We start from the raw sequence: 21,186 nt of genomic DNA, 5'->3' as shown, positions 1-21,186 counted from the left end.
GGAATACGTTTGCCACTGTTCCTGGTTACGTTAGTAAATTGTTGTTTGGTGTGCTTCGTTGTTTTTTTATTAAAGATTACGAAATGCGTGATAAATGAAAAAAGGTTGTAGTGACTATGAAGGAGAAACTACGTGCTATAAAGCGACTAGACTCTGGGGTAATGGCAAAAACTATTGCTTCGGAGGTAGGGGTCGGGAAAAGTACAGTTGAAGACTGGAAGAAAAATCGAGCAGAAATTGAAAAGTGGTGTGCTGCCCAAGCAAGTGGAAGTGGAATGAAATTAGGAAAAACGATGCTGAAAGGTAAGCATAAAGAAGTTGAGGAAGCTTTATTTTTGTGGCATGATCACTTAAGAGGAAAAGGCTTGCCTGTTACTGGGCCGATATTGCAGGAAAAAGCATTACAATTTAAGTGCCAGTGATGGATGGTTAGATCGGTGGAAAAAAATGATTCAGTATTCGCCGGATTACCATAAGTGGGGAGGCTTTATCCGCTGGTAAAGAGACTATACTTTGTTCAGACTATCTTTTTAAGCTTATTGAAAAAGGAGGGAATTTCTGGGGAGCAGTTGCGCAACTGCGATGAGACCGGTTTAAATTATAAGATGCTCCCTACAAAATCGCTTGCATCAAAAAAAGAAGCCACTGCACCAGGATACAAGAAAAGCAAGGAATGAGTCACCATCTTGGCTTACAGTAACGCAACCGACAACCACAAGCTTAGGCTTACGTTAATAGGAAAATCAAAGAAACCTAGAGCTTTTAAAAAACTGAAAAATCAGGAATCACTAACCCTATATTACACACATCAAAAGAAAGCATGGATGAATTCAGAAATCTTTAAAACCTGATTCCAAAATGAATTCGTACTGACTGTAGAAAAACATTTGAAAGACAACAATTTGCCGAGAAAAGCTGTTCTACTTCTTGGCAACGCACCTTCGCATCCTGCCAATGGCGAACTCACAGATGGGGACATCAAAGCTTTATTTTTACTACCCAATGTGACTGCTGTTTGTCAGCTGATGGACTAGGGCGTCCTTGAAATGCTAAAGAAAAAGTATTGTCGCCGTCTTCTCAGTTCGTTGATATCAGCGATTGATAATAATGAAGACTGCGTAACCACTCTGAAAACGATTGACTTGCTAGTTGTCATAAGGTGGTTGGCCGAAGCATGGGAAGAGATTCGAAACATATCACTTGTAAAGTCTTGGAAAATTCTTTTGGACCATGAAGGTGGACATTTCAACCTTGAACCCATGCGTGAAACCGAAGTGGAAGATGAAAATGATAAACTTATTTTGTTGCTCAAAAATGTACCGAGCTGTGACGATATCAATGCAGAGGACATTACAGAATGGATGTCAAACAACGAAGTTGATGAAATAACTGACAACGATATTGTGGAAATGGTGACACAGGGGGAAGAAGAAGAGAAGGAGGAGGCATCCTTAGATGACAGGAAAAATCTCATCTCACATTTGGAAGGGTTCAAGACAATTGAGGCAGTGCTGCAGTACATTAGCAAGCAGGAGGAAGCGACGCCAGCTGATATCATCTGCTTGTGTAAGTGGAGGGACATTGCATCGCGGAAGAGGGCTAAAAGGGTGAAGCAGTCATCTATCAAGGACTTTTCCAAAAACTAAAAACTGCAAGTTTTGACTCTTTCATCTTAGGCCTACCTTTTCACATTTGTGCGAAAAGGTAGGCCTAGAACTCCAGCTTTTGTGTTATCCGGCCTGCCCTTCCGTCACATTAGGCCGGATAGTCGGGAGTCTACTGTATTAGTAAAGCTATTTAATAAGATCTATGATACAGGCATAATCTATCAAGACTGGTTACATTCGACCTTCATCATGCTACCTAAAAAAGCAAATGCCTTGTAATGACTATAGAATGATCAGTCTAATGAGTCATGTTCTCAAAATGATTCTGAAAATAATTCAAAAATGAATATACAGAAAATGTGAAGACACCATGAGTAATACCCAATTCGGTTTTTTTAGAAGCAGTTTGGGAATGAGAGAAGCTCTTTTCTGTTCTCAAATCTTATTCCGAAAATGTAATGACCAAAACAAGGAAGTATTCATTTGCTTCAACTTCAAAGAACTGTTGACAAAGTCCAACATGCTAAAATGATTGAATTATTAAAAAAGAATTGGATTTAGATGGTAATAACATCAGGATCATCGTAAACTTATATTAGAACCAAAAGGCATCTGTTCAAGTTGATGACATTACAGACTCCATTAACATCAAATGAGGAGTAAGGAAAGGATGTGTGCTGTCGCCTCTCCTTTTTAACATATACTCAGCAGCCATATTTCAAAATATCTTGAAAGGAAGAGAGGAAGGAATTAATGTAAATGGTGAAATCATCAATAACATCCGATATGCTGATGACACAGCTCTCCTGACTGACAATATGCAGGATCTTCGAAATCTTCTTGAACTAGTGAATGAAGAGAGTGAAAAAATATAACTAAATTCATGGTCATAAGCATGAAACAATTCTTAATTCAGTACTATCTTTAAATGGGAAACAAATAGAAAGGGTGACAAAATTTAAATATCCCAGATGCTGGTTAAATGAAGATTGCAATCCAGAAATGGAAAAAAAAGTTAAAGTTGAAATGGCAAGAAAAAAAATTTCTCCTGGTTAAATCAACACTGTGTAACCGCAATTTAAATTTAGAGCTTAGAGTGAACATGGTTAAATGCTATATATATGGTCTGTATGGTGCAGTTTGGGAATGAGAGAAGCTCTTTTCTGTTCTCAAATCTTATTCCGAAAATGTAATGACCAAAACAAGGAAGTATTCATTTGCTTCAACTTCAAAGAACTGTTGACAAAGTCCAACATGCTAAAATGATTGAATTATTAAAAAAGAATTGGATTTAGATGGTAATAACATCAGGATCATCGTAAACTTATATTAGAACCAAAAGGCATCTGTTCAAGTTGATGACATGACATTCCACTGTGACAAATTTAAAAAAAAAAAAAAAAAACGTGAAGGCTTTGAGCTGTGGTTACAGGCGAATGTTAAAAATCCCATGGACAGCAAAAATATCCAATCAAGAAGTACTGGAACAAAATGGGGAAATCACGTGAACTTTTAGATACCATAAAAAGAAAAACTGCATATTTTAGAAGTTTATTCTCCACTTGGTTAGACTATAATATATTTAGTTTAATCCTTTACCCAAGTGTAGGCAAACAAAGTTGACTCCTGAAGTAGTTCAGGACTGAGGCAACTCATAGTAAAAGTGGACCAAGCTTTCATCACTCCTTGTCTCAGTATTTCCCATAATCCAAAGCACATCTCCTTGCAGACATGTATAAAGCTATGCATTAAGGGAAGGGCCAGAAATGGAAAAACTACCCAGACCGGTTTCGACCTTTATTGAAGTCTCGTCAGTGGGAGGCAGACCCAGAAGACCTTTTGGCACCCATTAAAGCAGAAGCAATGGATGCCAAAAGGTGTACCACCTTATTATTTATTTACTCTGGATTTAGAGAAAGATGTTGGAAGTTTATTTTCCACTTGGTTAGACTATAATAAATTTAGTTTAATCCTTTACCCAAGTTTAGGCAAACAAAGTTTGCACCTGAAGTAATTCAGGACTGAGACAACTCACAGTAAAGGTGGCCCAAGCTCTCATCACTCTGTCTCAGTATCTCCCATAATGCAAAGCACATCTGCTTGCAGACATGTATAAAGCTATGCATTAAGGGAAGGGCCACTACCCAGACTGGTTTCGACCTTTATTAGGTTGTGACAACTGAATAGCATGAAGTACATGAACTCAATAGCATGAAGGGAAAAGAACAGGATGTTCAAGCTCGTTTATTGCAAGAACTTCCCCAGACAACTTTTATGCTTTGTGCCTATATTAATTATAATTTAGTGCTGGTGACATGGCCAAAACATGCCCTGATGCAGTTAACTTTTTTGGCATAATTGAAAAGTTATTTCTTGGCATCAACAAATAGATGGGCAGTTTTGCTAAAAATGTGTGTGTGTGTGTGTGTGTGTGTGTGTGTGTGTGTGTGTGTGTGTGTGTGTGTGTGTGTGTGTGTGTGTGTGTGTGTGTGTGTAATATAACTGATTGACTCGGCTGAGAGACATATTTTTGAAACAAATTAAATTACTATAAGTCGAAAGATAAAAAAATAGAAACACTATTTTAATTGTAAATAAACTGCACAACTAGTTTCATCTTAGAAGACTTCTTTGGGTGCATAACATGAGGGAAATACCAACAAACATTGCAAGAGGGAAAAAAATTTAAACATCAAAACACTAATGTATTTACATTTGAAGACATTCGATGTATCTCTTCATTGAACATGCACACACATTCAAGGTCTTGTGAACACCAAAGTTAGATAGCAGCGCAATGACAGTCTGAGAGATTATAGCTGAGGTTAGTGTTGAGATGTGCTGGATTGAGGATGATGTCTTTAGATTCCACAGTTTTTCTCTCCAGTTCATCATAGCATCAAAAGATAGTTTTTGATTTGTCCTGCATGACTGGATGAATGATAGTTTCATCATTAGCATCAGCAGGATTCAGGACATGGTTCGACAGAGTGCTTGCTCTAGTTCTGCCATATTATTATTATTATTATTACATGACCCCTCCAGGGAGTCTAAAGACTCATTGGGGAAGGCACCCACCCCACAACTTTCCTCCTCCACCACGCAATTCATCAACCACAATGAACCACAACCATCATCATTATCCACACCAATGCCATCTACTGTTCACCACTACCACTAGTATTTTCATAGACAATCACAAACATCCATGTCCATGGCAGGATTCGAACCCACAGCCTTTTGACTAGAGAGCGGATACGCCAACCAGGCTGGCCTGGTTGGCCGAGTGGTTGAGGTGTTCCTTCTATGTTCTTCTAGATGTAATTCAATGGATTTTTCAATCTGGCCAAAATAAGATGTTGCAGTTGCACCGAATACAGTAAATACCAGGATATTTCAAGTTATGTTTTTGCTTGGGCATACTGAGCAAGGAACAGAGTAAGTACAGGAGTGAAAGAAGTCCCAAAGTTATATTTTTTGAGAACTTTGGCGAAACAGAACTAATGTCTAGTAGGGATATGTAGCCTTTTTTCACTATTTCTATTTTCAATTTGGTGAGGAGGTGGATTGAATAGTAGCTTATTAATTGTTTGTTTTGAATAACCATTTTGCTGAAAGGTTGTAAGAAGAAATTGAAGTTATTTGTTGATATCTTTTTCTTCACAGAGGAGGGAGCAAGCACATTTGGCTAGCTTAGAGATAATGCCAAGTTTTTGAGGCAGATAGTGATGGGACTGTGCATGGAGATTGGTGTGAGTGGTTTTCTGTAAATGGAGATCTTTAATTTCCCAGATACACAAATGAGTTTGACATCTTGGAACAGCAGAGAGCCATCAATCTCTAATTCTGCAGTAAACTGGATTTTTGGATGTAGACTGTTGAGATGGTCTAGGAAATTCTTTAAAGAATCAGGTCCACAACTCCAGATTAAGATGTCATCTATATATCTTTTCCACAACCTAGGTTTCAATGGGAATGAAGAAATAGCTTTTTGCCACATTTAAAGGATTGCCCATGGCTAAACCCAAGTTCTGTTTGTAAATAGTGTCTTTAAACCGGAAATAGCCAGAATTAATATAATGGGTTTAATAAAGACATTACTTTTTTGATAATTTATCTTTTAAGAGAGTAAGAACTTCTTCTATAGGCACATTTGTGAAGAGGGGAAACAACATCAAAACTAGCCATAATTTCTTTTTTAATATGTAGGTTTTTGACACTCAAAACAAAATCAACGGAATTTTTGATTTTTATTTACCGTTGTATTAATTCTGATTATTTCCAGTTTAAAGACACTATTTACAAACAGACCTTGAATGCGTGCGCATGCCCAATAATAAAGAGATACATGCCTTCAAATGTTAATATGTTAACATTTTAATGTTTAGATATTTTTCTCTCGCAATGTTTGTTAGTATTTTCCTCATGTTATGCACCTGAAGAAGTCTAAGAAGATGAAACTAGTTGTGCAGTTTATTTAAAATTAAAATAAGATTTCTATTTTTTATCTCTTACCTTATAGTCATTTAATCTGTTTCAAATGTATATATTGCTTTTGTGTATGATACTCTTGTCAAAATAGCTGATGCATCAAATGATTTTGTATCTCAAAGTGAAGCTGAATCATTCACTAATCACTTGAAAGATTACAAATTTGTGATTTTTTGTGATTTCTTCTGTCCTATGGTATAATCTTTTGTATGGTATGGCACAAAAAAAATTAAAAAAACAGTCCTGAACTTCAACATCCATTTACTCCATAACATATATCATTGTAGTTATTCAGTAATTTTTTGCACCATACTGTACAAAGTAAATCTTTAGGAGACTGCAAAGGGAAACAATAGCTATATCTACTGGCCTGTCAACATTTGAAGAATTTTAAATTGATTAAAAGAATTCACTGCAAAAAGATTAAGAGAAGAAATGGCCTTTACGCTAACCACTCAGCCAGCCTGCTGGTTGAGTTGTTAGCATATCCGCTCCTTAGCCAAAAGGCTGCGGGTTTGAATCCCATCGTGGGCATGGATATTTGTGATTGTCTTTGGAAATACTGGTGGTGGTTGGCGGTAGATGGCGTTGGTGTAGTTGTGGTCAGTTGGTGGATTGAGCTGCAGAGGCAGAGTTGTAGAGCCCCCCCCCCCTCCCTCAATGAGTCTTTAGACTCCCTGGAGGTGTTTAATAATAATTTCAGTTATGAATCTGCAAATGAACCAGTTTGAATGCAGGTTTAAATTTTGAACCTCTTAAGGGAATTTTCAGAAGAAAAGGTAAAAAAATTAGTTTTCAAAATATATTATATATTTGTAAAGCATTTTCTTGGCTATGTTATTCTTAATATTTTTAGATATATGTTTTTAATATTCAAATGAATATTCAAAAGAACTAAAAGTGCAGCATACCTAAAAACTGTACTTACAAAAACAAAACCTGGTAATGCCTTTAGCAAAACAAGTGTTCTTTGCTAGGTTAGCAGAAAAAAAACCAGAAGAAGACTAAGATGTAGATGGATTGATACAGTAAAAAGTGTGCCTTAAAAAACAGAAATATAAGATCTGATAATATTGGAATCTTGACATATATAGATTGATTTGGAGGGAAATTTATCCTATCTGATAGGATAAATTTCCCTCCAAAAATATCTGATAGGTGAATTACTACATAGAATAATGGGTGATGTGAGAATGAGAGGTCGTTCCTGGAAACTGTACAAATGTCATTGTAGATAAGGAAGTAAAAAGATTTTTTTGGTGGATGATAAGTGCTTCAACACTTGAATGTCTTCAAGGCTTCTTGAAATATATAGATGATAATATTACATACTTTTCAATATAAGTCTACTTGAAAACTGTCTTTTAATTGCTAATCACAGTTAACTTTGGACAAATGATGTTCAACACAAAAGAGTTTTGGTTAGCAGTCAAAGATTTACCGAAGTGAAATAAATCAGAAGTACACCCAGTGGCTTGGTGGTTAATTTGATTCTGGCAAAATTGGAATAAGATCAGAGTAACAACAGTCTCCAAGAAATGTCACATTCTGTAAGCACAGTAGCTTCATATGTAACCTGCACTGATTTGTGATCTGATTTTTCTGAGTTTTGCCAGAATTCACAAAATCATCTATCTATAGGTGTGCATTTAATTTATTTAATTGCTAGTAAATCTTTACTTGCTCCTGAGCCTTTTGTGCCAAACTTGATTTATCCAAAGTTGATGATGTTAGTAGTGATTTAAAGAGAGAGTTTAAAACTCCAGTTTATACAATATTTTCATTTATATATGAAAAATTAAGAAAATTTCAGAAATGTAGAAAAGCATTTCTGAGATTCAATCAAACATCTCCGAGAGTTTGAAAATCTTGACAAAGATAATATAATTATCTATTACAAAAGCCTTCAGACTGGATTCTTCCTTCTCCTAAAGATTCTTTGTTTTTCTTCTATTTTGGTTAGCCTGACTGTACTGAAGACATCCTTCATCCAAAACATATGGATTTATCAGGTTTTTCTTTGGTTTGTAAACTTTTGGCTTGCAAAACATGAAATTTCTACTAATTACATGCTACTTTGGGAGTATAAAAAACCTTCACATCACTTCTTTATTTCTTTGAGAATCTATTTCTAAGAATGTTATATATATATATATATATGTATATGTTATGTTTTACATGTGCTTGTACCTTGTGAACTCCTCATTCATCAGTTATGTTTAAATTGTTTAAATACTATTAGCTTCCTAATAATAGTTAAATCATATTGCTGACCACAGAGCAGTAAAAGAATTTACTTTGTATGCACAGCCCTTGTTTCATGGAGCTATTCATTTGTTGTGTTCACTTTGATTATGTGATGACATATTCATCAAGAAATATGTTTTTGTATTAAATGTTTTGTTTTTCCTTTATGTAATTTAGATATTTAGTCAGTTCATTATGACTTAATTATGCTAGCATTAATAATCAGCCTGGTTAAGCAAGTTATATTGTTGGTTAAAAAGTTGACAGTTAAATCTGACAGATTAAATAATGAAAAGCAGTGCTGTCAGCCAGATCAACAACAATTCATATGTTTGGCATCATTAGTATGAAGACTAAATAGTTGTTATACCCAAATATACAGGGTGTTTCCAAGGGGGCATACAATTTTTATTACCATGCAAATGTAGTGTAACACTTGAAGTTTCAACACAGACAGTTAAAGTTCGATATGACTACCTCCAGTAATTCTGCAGATGTCCCACCTGTAATCAATTTTATGCCCCATGTGGCAGAGCATATCTGGTGTAACTTCAGCAATGGTGGCAGTAATTCTGGAGCTAGCTCATTCAAATTGGCTGGTAGTGGTGGTACAAACACTCAATCTTTCACAAAGCCATACAAGAAAAATTCTAACAGTGTAAGGTCGCGGGAACGCAGTGGCCATGCTACAGGTGCCGCTCTACCAATCGATCTGCCTGGAAAATGGGTGTCGGGGTACAACCTTATGTCTGTCGGATAATGAGGAAGTGTTCCGTCATGCTGAAAATAAATGTTCATTGTGGTTATCATCATCTGATTGTGGTATTAGGTACACAAGTAGCATGTCCAGATACACACCACCAGTAACAATAGACGCCGAAAAAAGAAGGGTCCATACACTTTCTTCTTGCTTATGGCACAAAAAACGTTAGCCTTGGGGGGTGCTGTGTGGATTTTTGCTTTCTAAAATTCTGCAATTGTGACTGTCTACTTTCCCACTTACATTGAAAAGTGCACTTGTCACTGAAAATTATCATGTCCAAAAAAGTCTTCATTTTGTTCTATCCTACTGATCATTTCCATACAGAAATCCTGGCATATCTTCTTATCTTTCTTCAAAGGTTGTATGAGGGTAAATTTGTATGGCTTTAAATGCAGACGCTGTCATAAAACACACCACATAGTCACATGTGGAATTCCAATTTGACAAGATGCCTGTCTGGTTGACTTTCCAGAGCTTCTCTGGAAACTTTCCTGAAATTTTCCACAAGAGCATTGGCAGCATGTGGCCTTCCCATTGACCTTAGATGACACTCAGAACAGCCTGTTTCCACAAAATTCTTGTGCCACATGTAGATCATGTGTCTGGTAGGAAGTTCTTTGCTGTATTGCATGGAAATTCCTCTGAACTTTTGTTGCAGACTTCGTTTTCTCAAACCAAAACACACAATGTGCTTGCTCTTCACCATCAGAGTTCATCATCATAATACTAATTACGGGTATAGACCATATTGTTCTGTTCCGATCTCATTATCCAATTAATATCCTTTTTTGAGGTTTACCCTGCCTTTTCTTTCCAATTGGCTTATATTTTAGTATTTGTTTAGGATTTCAGGTGTTGACCATTCAGTTTACATGTTCTATCCATTTTTGTTTATAATTGTTTAGTTTTTCTTCTATTGATTTTGTTTTTAGTTCTTTAAAATGTCTTCATTCCTTTTTTGATCTAATAATGTGTATTTTGCAGTTCTTCTCATACATCTCATTTCACTTGTTTTTATTCTTTGTTTATCTTGTTTATTTATTACCCAAATTTTACTGCCATATAATAATGCGGGCACTGCTGAAGTATTGTATATTTTCAAGCATGTTTCTTTTTGTACTATATTTGGATTGGGTGTTCTATTTATCAGGCCTATAATATGTAAAAATGTTGAAGTTTTTAATTTTGTCTTTTTCTCCTTCATATGATATTTTACATCCAAGATAACTGAAAGTATTTATCTGTTCTATTATTTTATTATTAACTATTTTACTTCTAACTGGAGTTTGTCCACAAAATGCCATTGTTTTAGTTTTATCTATGGAAATTTTCGTTCCAAACTGTTCTACTATAACATTTAAATTATATATCCTCTTTGTAAATTGTCTTCCTTATCTGATATTATTACCTGATCATCTGCAAACAATAGCTTCTTTATTTTGTTATTCTGGGAAATTTCTATACCTTGATTGTCTAAGGTGTTCCACTGTATTAATATTTCATTAATGTAAATATTGAAAAGTGTTGGAGACAGAGGGCATCCCTGTCTTACTCCTTGGTTTATAAATTGTTTTTATTTCATTTTTTTTTTTAATTTCATTATCTTTGTATATATTCAATATTGCATGTAGTAAAATATTAGGTATATTTATTCTTTGTAATGTATCAAACAGTGTATATCTTTTTACTTTGTCAAATGCTTTTTCGTAATCTATAAACAAAAGATGAGTTTCTATATTAAATTCTCTTCTTTTCTCTTTAAGTAATTTTAAACAGAAAGCTGCATCCATTGTAGAGCATCATTTTCTAAATCCATTTTGACATTCTAATAATATTTTTTCACTATATATTTTATAGCATGTATTCAATAAACCTGATCTGAGTCTCAGGTCTGGCTTAGTCCCGAAGGTGTGGAAAGAGGGGAAAATAGTTTCACTGCATAAAGGAGGATCCAAGACTACAGTTGCAAATTACCGACCGATCAGCATATCAGGAGTCGTTGTCAAGGTCTTAGAGAAAGTAGTCAAGGGAAAAATACAGGAATGGATTGATGAAAACGAGATACTGTACAGGGGACAGCATGGCTTTGTGAAGGGTAGATCATGCTTCAGTAACTTGCTCAAGTTTTATAACAAGGTGACGGCCGAACTGGATAAGGGAAATGGATTTACAGTGATACTGCTGGACCTGGCAAAGGCATTTGACAGGATACGACATGGAATACTAATCCGTAAACTACAACATATGGGAATGGATATAGGGTTGGTGAGATGGATAGGTGGTTGGTTGATGGAGAGATATCAAAGAGTAGTTTATTCAGGAGTAGAGTCCAAAAGACGGCCTGTGACTAGTGGTGTGCCGCAGGGTTCTGTTCTTGGACCACTGCTGTTTAATCTGTTCATTAACGATATAGGGAAGGATCTAAGAGGAACAATTCATTTGTTCGCTGATGATGCAAAGTTGGGTAGGGCAATAGTGAATGCAGAAGATGTCAAAGTCTTGCAGGATGACTTAGATAGATTGGAGTTCTGGGCTAAGGAGAATGGATGTCAATTTAATGTGACAAAATGTAAGGTTATGCATTTTGGGGTGAAAAGATTAGCAGCAGTATACCACATTGGTGGAACTGAACTGTAAAGAGATTGATGAGGCCAGGGACTTGGGAGTGTTGGTGGATAAGGAGATGAAGTTTAGGGGGCACACTGCAAAAGTAGCTAAATCAGCTCATCAACTCACTTGGTTGTTGAAAAATACCTTGACGAGCAGAGACAAGCAAGTTATTATACCTCTGTATCGAGCCTTGATAAGACCTCATCTCGATTACTGTGCCCAGATTTGGTCACCTCGGTTCCTTCTTGATGGGGAGGAGATGGAGAGGATCTAGAGGCGAGTGACTAAGATGATAACAGGTCTATGGAATGAACCATATGAGAACAGGTTGAAGATTTGTGGGTTGCAGAAACTAGTTGATAGGCGGAGGAGGGGAGATATGATTGAGACATTCAAATTGCTAAAGGGATTCTATAGGATTAATTCTGAGGATATTTTGGAGATCAGGACTGGTGGTGGGAGAACTATGGGACACCTATGGAAACTGGGCAAGAGTGTGGTTAGCAGGGGTGTTAGAGCTGGGTTCTGTACTTTTAGAGTGGTAAATGAGTGGAATAAGCTGCCAGAGTCTGTTGTGGATGCTATGACGGTGAACGAGTTCAAGACAAGGTATGATAGATACTGTGAGACTGTAATCGCATAGTTGTGTGGACATGATGTTTAGGGCCTCCCTCGATGAGTCTAAGTACTCCTGGAGTCGCCCGAAATAATAATAATAATAATAATAATAATAATAATAAAAAACTAATACCTCTGTAGTTAGCAGGTTTTGTTTTACCCATTTTTTTAAATATAGGTATTAATATACTTGTATTCCATTCTATTGGTATTTGTCCATTTGTATATATTTTATTTAAAAATTTTAATAATCTTTGATGAAATTTTTTTTCCAGCAAATTTATACAGTTCGGAGTTTATCCCATCTTCTCCTGCTGATTTGTCATTTTTTATTTTATTTAGATTGTCCTTTAATTCTTTCACTGTTATTATATCATGTAAAGTATTTTGTAAGGTTCTGGTGTAATTATTTTTGATGTCAGTATTATCCATCCAAAGATCTGTAAAGTAATCCAAGAATTCTTTTACATTTATTTCACAATTTATATTTGCAATTTCTTTTATATCCCCATTCACGTGTTTTAGTATTTTGTACGCATTGGGTCTTATTTTGTATGTAATTTTCTAGATATGATACAAATTTTTCCCAGCTTTCTCTGTGTCTCTTTTTGGTTTCTTTTGGCTATTGCTCGTATTTTTTTATATTCAATTTTATCTTCTTGTTTTTTGCTACTTAACTATCTTTTAAAAGCCAGCTTTTTATTTTCAATTGTTTTTATTGCATTGTCCCATATATAATTTTTTATTTTTATGATATTTTTTGTGTGTTCCTAGACTTTCATATACTGCTGATGCAATAATTTCTTTTATATTATTCCATTCTTTCTTAGTGTCTTAATTTTCTTGTATTTTTTCTAAGTAGTTATTAATTCTCTGTTGGTATAAATTTCTTATAATTGAATCGTTTAGTAGTCTTACTTAATTAGATTTTGTTTCTCTAGTTTGTTTATTTTTTTGTATTTTTTGTAGCCAGTTTGGTGGAAACCTTAGTTTTGCCTGCACTAAATAGTGATCTGTGTCAATTTCTAGCCCTCTTCTAACTTTATTTAACATCTAGGAAGGGATTTGCTGCTTTTTCATTTGCTATAAAGTAGTCTGTTACTGATTTTTGTCCTCTTGCACACCATGTATATTTTATGTATATTTTTATGTTTGTAAAATGCATTCATTATTTTTAAATTATTATATATTGTATAATCAGAGTCGTTTTCATCCAAATTTTTGTATATTATTATTTCACCATCAAAGTTGTCATTTTCAAATGGTGTGATGTATCATGCCATCTAGTGTTTTCATTTGATAATAAATTTACATGACCAAAAATTGACATTCATTCAGCTTTGTACATCTTCTGAGTTATTCTCTGTTCTCCTGCAAAGTTGTATACACCTTTTTGAAACACCCTGTATTTGTAATGGATTTTACCTTTTGAATGATGTGGATATTACTCTTTATTATGCATATTTTATTTTTAAAGTTTATTTTTGTTAATTTAATCCAAAAGACAACCAAAGAATCTGCAGAACTAGATTAAAATAAAGTTTGTGGATAACTAATACAGTTATTCTTGGAAAATTGAAAATAACTATAGATGCTGGCAGATATCAATGTCACCAGAAATTTTCACCAGTTCATATCACCAGAAATTAAAAAAAAAAAATAATAATAATCTGATCATTCTTCATTTCATCTGAAGATAAACCCATGATCTTTGCCCTGTCTTTCCTTTGTTACTTTTTGAATATACCATTAATTTTTTTTTGTCTCAATATGATATGCATTACATTTTGTGCATTGTTGATAATTATGTATAAAACTATAATGAATTATTAAATCTCAACTGTAGTACAAGATCTTTACCTTATGGTATGATTTATTATAATTCCAGGAAAACGGCGACTATCAAGGCTTACACAATACTGGCCAGTGGTCATTAGTCATACAACTATTTTCAACATGGCATCAGTATGTACAGATCTTCCAGTTCTACATATATATGTATATATATATATACACACACACACACACATACTTTGAATAAAGTTTTTGGTTGTTTTTATTATTATACTGCTCAATCATTTATTATTATATGTTCTATCATATTTCATCGTCTTCATTCATTATGCACATTCCCAAAATTTTCTGTTGTAGTTCAATTTACTCCTCGATCCCTTGTTCATGATGCTTTTATATAGCTTCTGGAGAACCTATGTATTAATCTGGAAAATCTCTTAACCAAACATCTGTTATTTCACCTCTCCTTTGCCTGTCCATGAAGATCTGTCCTTTTAGCCAATATTCTAGGTTAAAAAAAAAAAAACAAGTAAAAATTTTTATTCCCGTATACGGGGAGTAGGCAAGGCCATTTAGCCCTATCTAACTTTTGGAGACTGAGTGGGCAGTTCAATCTCCACTGGTACCCAATCAGAGATAGATGGCCCAAGGCTATCACTAATTAAGCGGTGCACAGTGAAGAGAGATGGCTCAAATGTGCCGCCATCTCGTGGTCCCTAACTCTAACACAATATATTTAATGTCTGAAATAATGTGGGTTCTACAGTCGATTTTCTTGAGTTTACGGGACGAAAAACCCGCTTGCCTGTGCCAGAGATCGACTAACTCAGGAACCGGTCGAAAAAAGGCCTAGAAAAATTTCCTCTAGTCGCCGACTAGACTCGAAACCGAGTCTTCCTTCGTGCGGCCAAGCACCGTGGTGTGCAAATGCCACATCCACTGAGTTACACAGGCTCTAGAAAAGAAATTCTAGGTTATAGTATTTTATTTATCTCTGAACTGTTTCCAATATCTCATCATCATCATGGAAACTAGGCCACCAAATATTTGCACAAAGTCCAGGTACATTCTCTAATCAAGGCCTTATTGGCCTTGATTAGAGAATGTACTGTGTGTATGCTGTGTTCATTTACTGTGTGTATGTCTGAAGTTCTGTTCCTCATTTCTGTGTATCATCTACTACCTCTTTCCTCAAATATGTTGTCCAAAACTTCACATTTAGGGCATCAACTCATTCATCTTAACTAATTTAAATATTTTTGATGGAGCATGCATCATGATCACTTCTTAATTACTCCCCACAACTTTGAATCATTACCAAACAACTGAATGTTCCCTCTAAACCACTTTTTTTTTTTTTATGTGAATTACACTCGCAAATAAAGCACATCTATTGTACATTAGCACCATAAGTAGGATAGATATTAAGGTTAGTTATTTTGATTTCCCTGCTCTAGAGGCCAAATATAGAACTTTTTCAAGCCACTTCAGGTGTTCAGTCTTGCCGAATGAAAAACGCCAGATAAACTGGCGGAAAAAAATCCTACTGCCCACGCCCAAGACCAGCTAACTTGGCTATGGCTGAGGAAGATCCTCAAATTCCTCACGTCTTCGATGGGAATCGAACCTGGGACACTCATTCCCCAGTCATATGGTTGCGAAGCGCACAGCCACTAGGCTAACCACGTGGACTCCATCACAATATTAAACAGGAATGAACTTAATGTTGACCCTTGATGCAAGCCAACTGTCACTTGAAAACTTTCTGTCTGTACCAGGCGGGTCCGAACTCTTGTCTTCATATTTCTGTACATCTCCTGCACCAACCTGACATATTTCTCTGGTACCTTCTTCTCCCTCAGACATCTCCAGACTTCTTGCCTTGGCACTCTATCATATGCTTTCTCCAGATTAATAAATGCCAGATGTAGTTCCCTTTGTTTCTCTCGATACTTTTCCATCATCTGCTGTAACCCAAAGATAGCATCTGTTGTGATCTACCAGGCATGAAGCCAAATTGTTCCTTTGCACTCTCACCTCCTTCCTCAATCTTCCATCAAGAACCCTTGCTAGGATTTTCATTGTGTGGGACATCAGCTTTATTCCTCTGTAATTTTTAGTCTTGTGCATTCCCTTTACCCTTGTAGATGGGGACAAGAGTACTTTCCCTCCATTCCTCAGGTATATTTTCTTTTTGGCAAACTTTCATGAACAGGTCCCACAGCAGGTCAGTTCCCCCCCCCCCCCCCAGTGCTGCCACTGGGATCCTGTTAGGGCCCACCGATTTTCCATTCTTCTTCCTCTTCATGGCCTCCTTCACTTCCACTCTACTGATGTTCTGCACCATCCCCTCAGAAGGCTTCCCATCTTCTCTGTGAGTTTTTGCATTTTCTTCATTCAAAAGTTCTTCAAAGTATATTCTCCATCTGTTTCTTATATCCACATCCCTCCATAATATTCTTTCTCTAGAGTTTTGGAGTCTTTTGAATCATCCCACCTAGAATGCAAAAAACTTTTATCAGGCTTTTTACCCGAAGGTGAGGTAGCTGGTCTCTTATGGAGGTCACAGGGTTTTCGTCCAGGAAACTCAGTTTTTATATTCCACAAAACAGGTATTGTGGAATGCTCGAAGAACATGTGCAATTGAATTCACAGCCATAATGCACTATTCATGGAAATAGATAAAATTAAATGCCTTGTACTAATTAGAACTAATGCAAAGGGAAATGGGAGGATGGAACAGGAATTTTGATTAAACATTTTTTTTTTTTTTTGTATAATTCAACAATTTTCCTTTTATATATTAGTATTAGGATCGCGTTCATCCTTGAATTTGATACTGAAACATCAATTTGATGTTTTCAAACATCAAAACATCAGTTCTTACCAAGAGTTTGGTAAGAACATACAAAATAAATATCCAGAAGGTGGCAAGATATTCTGCAGGTTGTTGAAGAAGCTCAGAAATGGGGGAAAGAGTGCTGTTAAAGGAATTAGAGATGATAAAGGTGACATGAAAACTGGAGAAAAAAATATCCTGGAAGTATGGAGTAATTACTTCAAAAATTTGCTAAATGAAACAAGCAGTGATAGCACAGTGGTAAAAAAACACTCAACAGGAATACATTCAGGAATACGTATCCATACTTGAAGTAGAAAAAGCCATAAGGCCTGAAATGTGGAAAGGCAGCAAGAGTAGATGATATTCATCCAGAAATGCTCAAGTATGGAGGTATAAAAGTCTTACAGTGGCTGCACTGCATAGTTCAAGAAGGCCTGGCCAGATGGACGAATTCCGGATGATTGGAGTAGAGCTCTGATAGTACCCATATATAAAAAGGGAAATAAAATTGAATGCGAGAATTACAGAGGTATTTCTCTACTGAGTGTTCCTTCTCAACCGTTTCTCAAGTATACTCGAGAAACAGTTGCGAAGGATTGTGGAAGAAAAGCTTGGTGAAGAACAAGCTGGATTCAAGCCAAATAGAGGCTGTCAGGATCAGATTTTCACTTTACGACAAATAGTTGAGAAATCATAGGAATACATAACAAAGATCTGTTTTTAAGTTTCGTAGATCTGGAAAAGGCATAATATGACAAGGTGCCAAGAGAGAAGCTATTCAAAATGCTACAGTTGTATGGTATCGGTATGGCACTATATCAAGCAATACTTAGTCGTTATTTGAGTTGTAAGTCAGCAGTTAGAATTCAAGGAAGTTGAGGAAGATGGTTTAATGTTAAATCTGGCATAAGACAAGGATGTACATTAGCCCTTCTGTTATTCATTATCTACATGGATCACATTACGAATGAAAGTGGTATTAAACCTGATATCAAAATTGGAGATGTTGATCTCAGCTCTTTGCTTTATATGGACAATGTAATACTTCTAAATAAATTCACTACAAGTCTGCAAGATTCCCTGACTAAATTGAATAACTTGTAATATATATGATATGAAGGTCAGCAATAAAAAGAGAATGAAAATAGGCAAATACATTGAAAATATCAACTGCATTGTGAATGGAGAACCTATAGAACAAGTAAAACATTTCTGCTAATTAGGCATGATTTTTAATGAAGATGGTAAATTAATTATAGAAATAGACAAAAGGATCAACAAAGCAGGTATAGTAGAAAGTTAATTGAATAAAGTTGTATGGAATAAGAGATAAATTAGTTAGAACACTAAATTAACTGTATACAAGTGTTATGTCGTTGCTTTCTCTATATATATATTATACCTTGTTCTACCTCTAAATAGCCCTCTTTCTATCTACTGTTGTACCTTTAAAATATTAATTCAGATCTATTTCCTCTTCGGATATTGGCAAAATTTTTATTATGCTGCGCCAGCCAATATCCTATAACAGAAGAGACTCTTGTTTCCCTGAACAATTCTAAATTCAAAAGGGATACACACAATAATTAATCTTACGCTAGCGCTGTGCAGATTCAGTTAGCAGTCGTGACCTGAATCTCACTTAAGCAATAATATCTAATTCCTTCCTGCCAAAAGGTTCTATTTCATAAGTGGTGGTTTGAATTCGTAATCAGGCATAAACTCAGGTATAAGGTACAAAACATGTTTATTAGAAAAGTTAGGAAATTTTCTTAACTGTCAATGCATAAAACATTGACAGTTAAGAAAATTCAAATACTCAATAGAACAAAACTCACTCTAAGTTAAGGTTCATACTAAATCACAACAATGAATTCGAGTAAGCTAAATCCTTTAATTACGAAAAGATTAAATTAAGTGTGAGCATAACACTACTAGGATATAATTCCTTCACAAGTTATTCACAGTACACTCATTGAACACTTTCATTAATACTCTATCAGTAACTATCTTAATTCTAAATTTCATTAGTCAAGTCTAGCCATTCTCAATCAAAATATTGCCTATCAACAATTCTTTGTTCCACGTGGTCTTAACTAATCCAATCAAATTCTCACTTAAAAGTTCTCTATTAGTGTTTTTTAGTTTACAGTATACACAAATTTCTTATTCTTCTAAGCGATTTTTAACATAGAATGAAAATCTTTACATTACCGGGTTCTTTCAGATTTCATGCCGCCATCTCATGTAGATCTGGATTACTTTACTGTATATTTATCGGCCGTCCTTGCGCCTGGCGATGCACTACGTTTTTCTCTGAATCTTTTACGGACTGTGGTGTGCTGTCTACCGCTCTGCAGGAAACTTTCTCCGCTCTCTCCGATGGGACATTCTGCTAAGGCTCGATTCTGCATAGGCCATCATATCGTGATCAGCTCCACTTGGAAATCTTCAAGCATTCTCAAGAAAAGAACCTGCCGTACGTCATCACTGTAGTTGACCCACCGCTCTCTCATGAATCCCCCAACAATCCTAAAACTGGAATCCAGGAACCGAAGAAGAAAAAGGCCTTGAGAAAGGGGTGCAAACCCTTTTTATTATTCTCCCTTTTTGGCACCCTGTTACTAGCTGCAATAGCGCCCTCTTACTTTCTGCGATCTTTTCCTGCCCGCTACTTTCTTCGTCCGCAGGGATTTCAGCATATCGCGAGATCTCTAGCAGCATCTTCCGGGAAACGAATGTGCGTCGCTTTTCCAAGATTGCCAATGCCTCAGGTCTGCCTGTGACCTTTGGACTATTGTTTATCTAATTTACCCATTCATTGTATACATGATGCATTCATATAATACTAATTTATACACGAAGTTCTTTACATGGTATTACAATTCTACTAAAAGAAGATAATTCTATTTCTATATACTGTTATACTTTATTTCTTCTGCTCGAGTTTTTTCACTCAAGTTTTTTCACTCACAAGTTTTTTCTCTCAGCTGATTTTTCTGACTTGTTAAATCCCGAATGAATTGTTTCCTTTTAAAAGTTCTTTATTCAGGATGTAACAAAGATGATCCCCTCCCCCCTTTTTTTTTTTCTAAAAAAAATTTTCCCAAGATAAATTTTCTTTAAGCATCCCTCAATTCTCTGGGAAGAACCTTTCCATTTCACCTGGGTCTTAATTTGTATCTTGATTGAGCAAAATCCTCATTTAGCTCATCAATCAATTTCTCATCTTCTCTCTGATTGCTCTGTGTATGCTTAATTCCTTGGTTCGCACCAGAGTATCTCCTATGTTTGTTGTAGTTGGGAAAAAGGTCATTCGAGGGGGGAATGTTCTTCCTCCTCTTGTGCACTCCCTCTTCCCCATCGGCTCACTGTGGATTCCATCTCATTGTTATCTCTATGGTGGTTGCCCACCACTTGAGGTTTTCCCCACACACACACACTCAAGTGAATCTCCCAAGCATACCAACCTGTCAGATCTACATTTGTAAAGTTTCAGTCGGTTTGAGTGCACAACCATGGTCTTTCCCCAGCATGCTCTTTCTCTTATCCTGAATGTCACTGGAGACAACTTTTCTAGGATCTCAAATGGACTTCAGCACTTTTGCCAAATTTTCCCCCTTTCTTATTACTGGAAATTTTTTCTAGTAGGACCAGATTCCCAGGATTCAGATCTTTATACCTTTATTCCCTCTTTCTTATTACTGGAAATTTTTTCTAGTAGGACCAGATTCCCAGGATTCAGATCTTTATACCTTCTCAGTTTGTTTACATATGACCTTGCCCATTGTGAACATATGTTGCTGGACTCAGCTACCATTTCATAAGCCATTCTGTTCTCCCTGATAAGATTATTCAAATAGTCGTCTATATCAGGGAAACCTGTATTGACATGGGAACTTCTGAAGTCATTTCGGAAGAAAGGCTCAAACCTATAGAGTAAGACGGTAGGAGCCTCTCTGGTAGCAGCATGGAGAGTCCTACATGCAAACAGTGTGTGCTAGATGGGTATCCCAGTCTGATACTCTAATATGTGCTAGCTTGGAAAGAGTGTGCTTAAGCGTTCTATTCATCCTCTTGCATATTCCATTTCCTTGAGGATGATAAGGAGTAGTGAATAGTTTCTTAATCCCTAATAGTCCACACAACTGCAACATAACTTCTGTGGTGAAATCAGACCCTTGGTCTGAGGTGTTTGAGGTGTTCCATACCTG

The 21,186-nt window shown here is 35.9% G+C and overlaps 1 protein-coding gene across 5 annotated transcripts in view; it reads left to right on the top strand.

The window, feature by feature from the left end:
- The window catches only part of asun (integrator complex subunit 13 asun), a 333,447-nt gene that overhangs the window by 267,898 nt on the left and 44,363 nt on the right, over window positions 1-21,186 (top strand). For all 5 annotated transcript variants that reach the window (XM_090415856.1, XM_090415858.1, XM_090415857.1 and 2 more), the window contains one exon: window positions 14,225-14,301. In XM_090415856.1, the coding sequence (XP_090271982.1) occupies window positions 14,225-14,301 (77 nt within the window). The remainder of the gene's footprint in view (window positions 1-14,224; window positions 14,302-21,186) is intronic.

This window comes from Typopeltis vanoorti, chromosome 3 (assembly GCF_054136105.1).
Source record: "Typopeltis vanoorti isolate ZY-2024b chromosome 3, IOZ_Tvanoo_1.0, whole genome shotgun sequence".
Classification (NCBI taxonomy): Eukaryota; Metazoa; Arthropoda; class Arachnida; order Uropygi; family Thelyphonidae; genus Typopeltis; species Typopeltis vanoorti.
The sequence above is the reverse complement of the archived record's forward strand: the minus strand, read 5'-3'. Positions and strand labels throughout refer to the sequence as shown.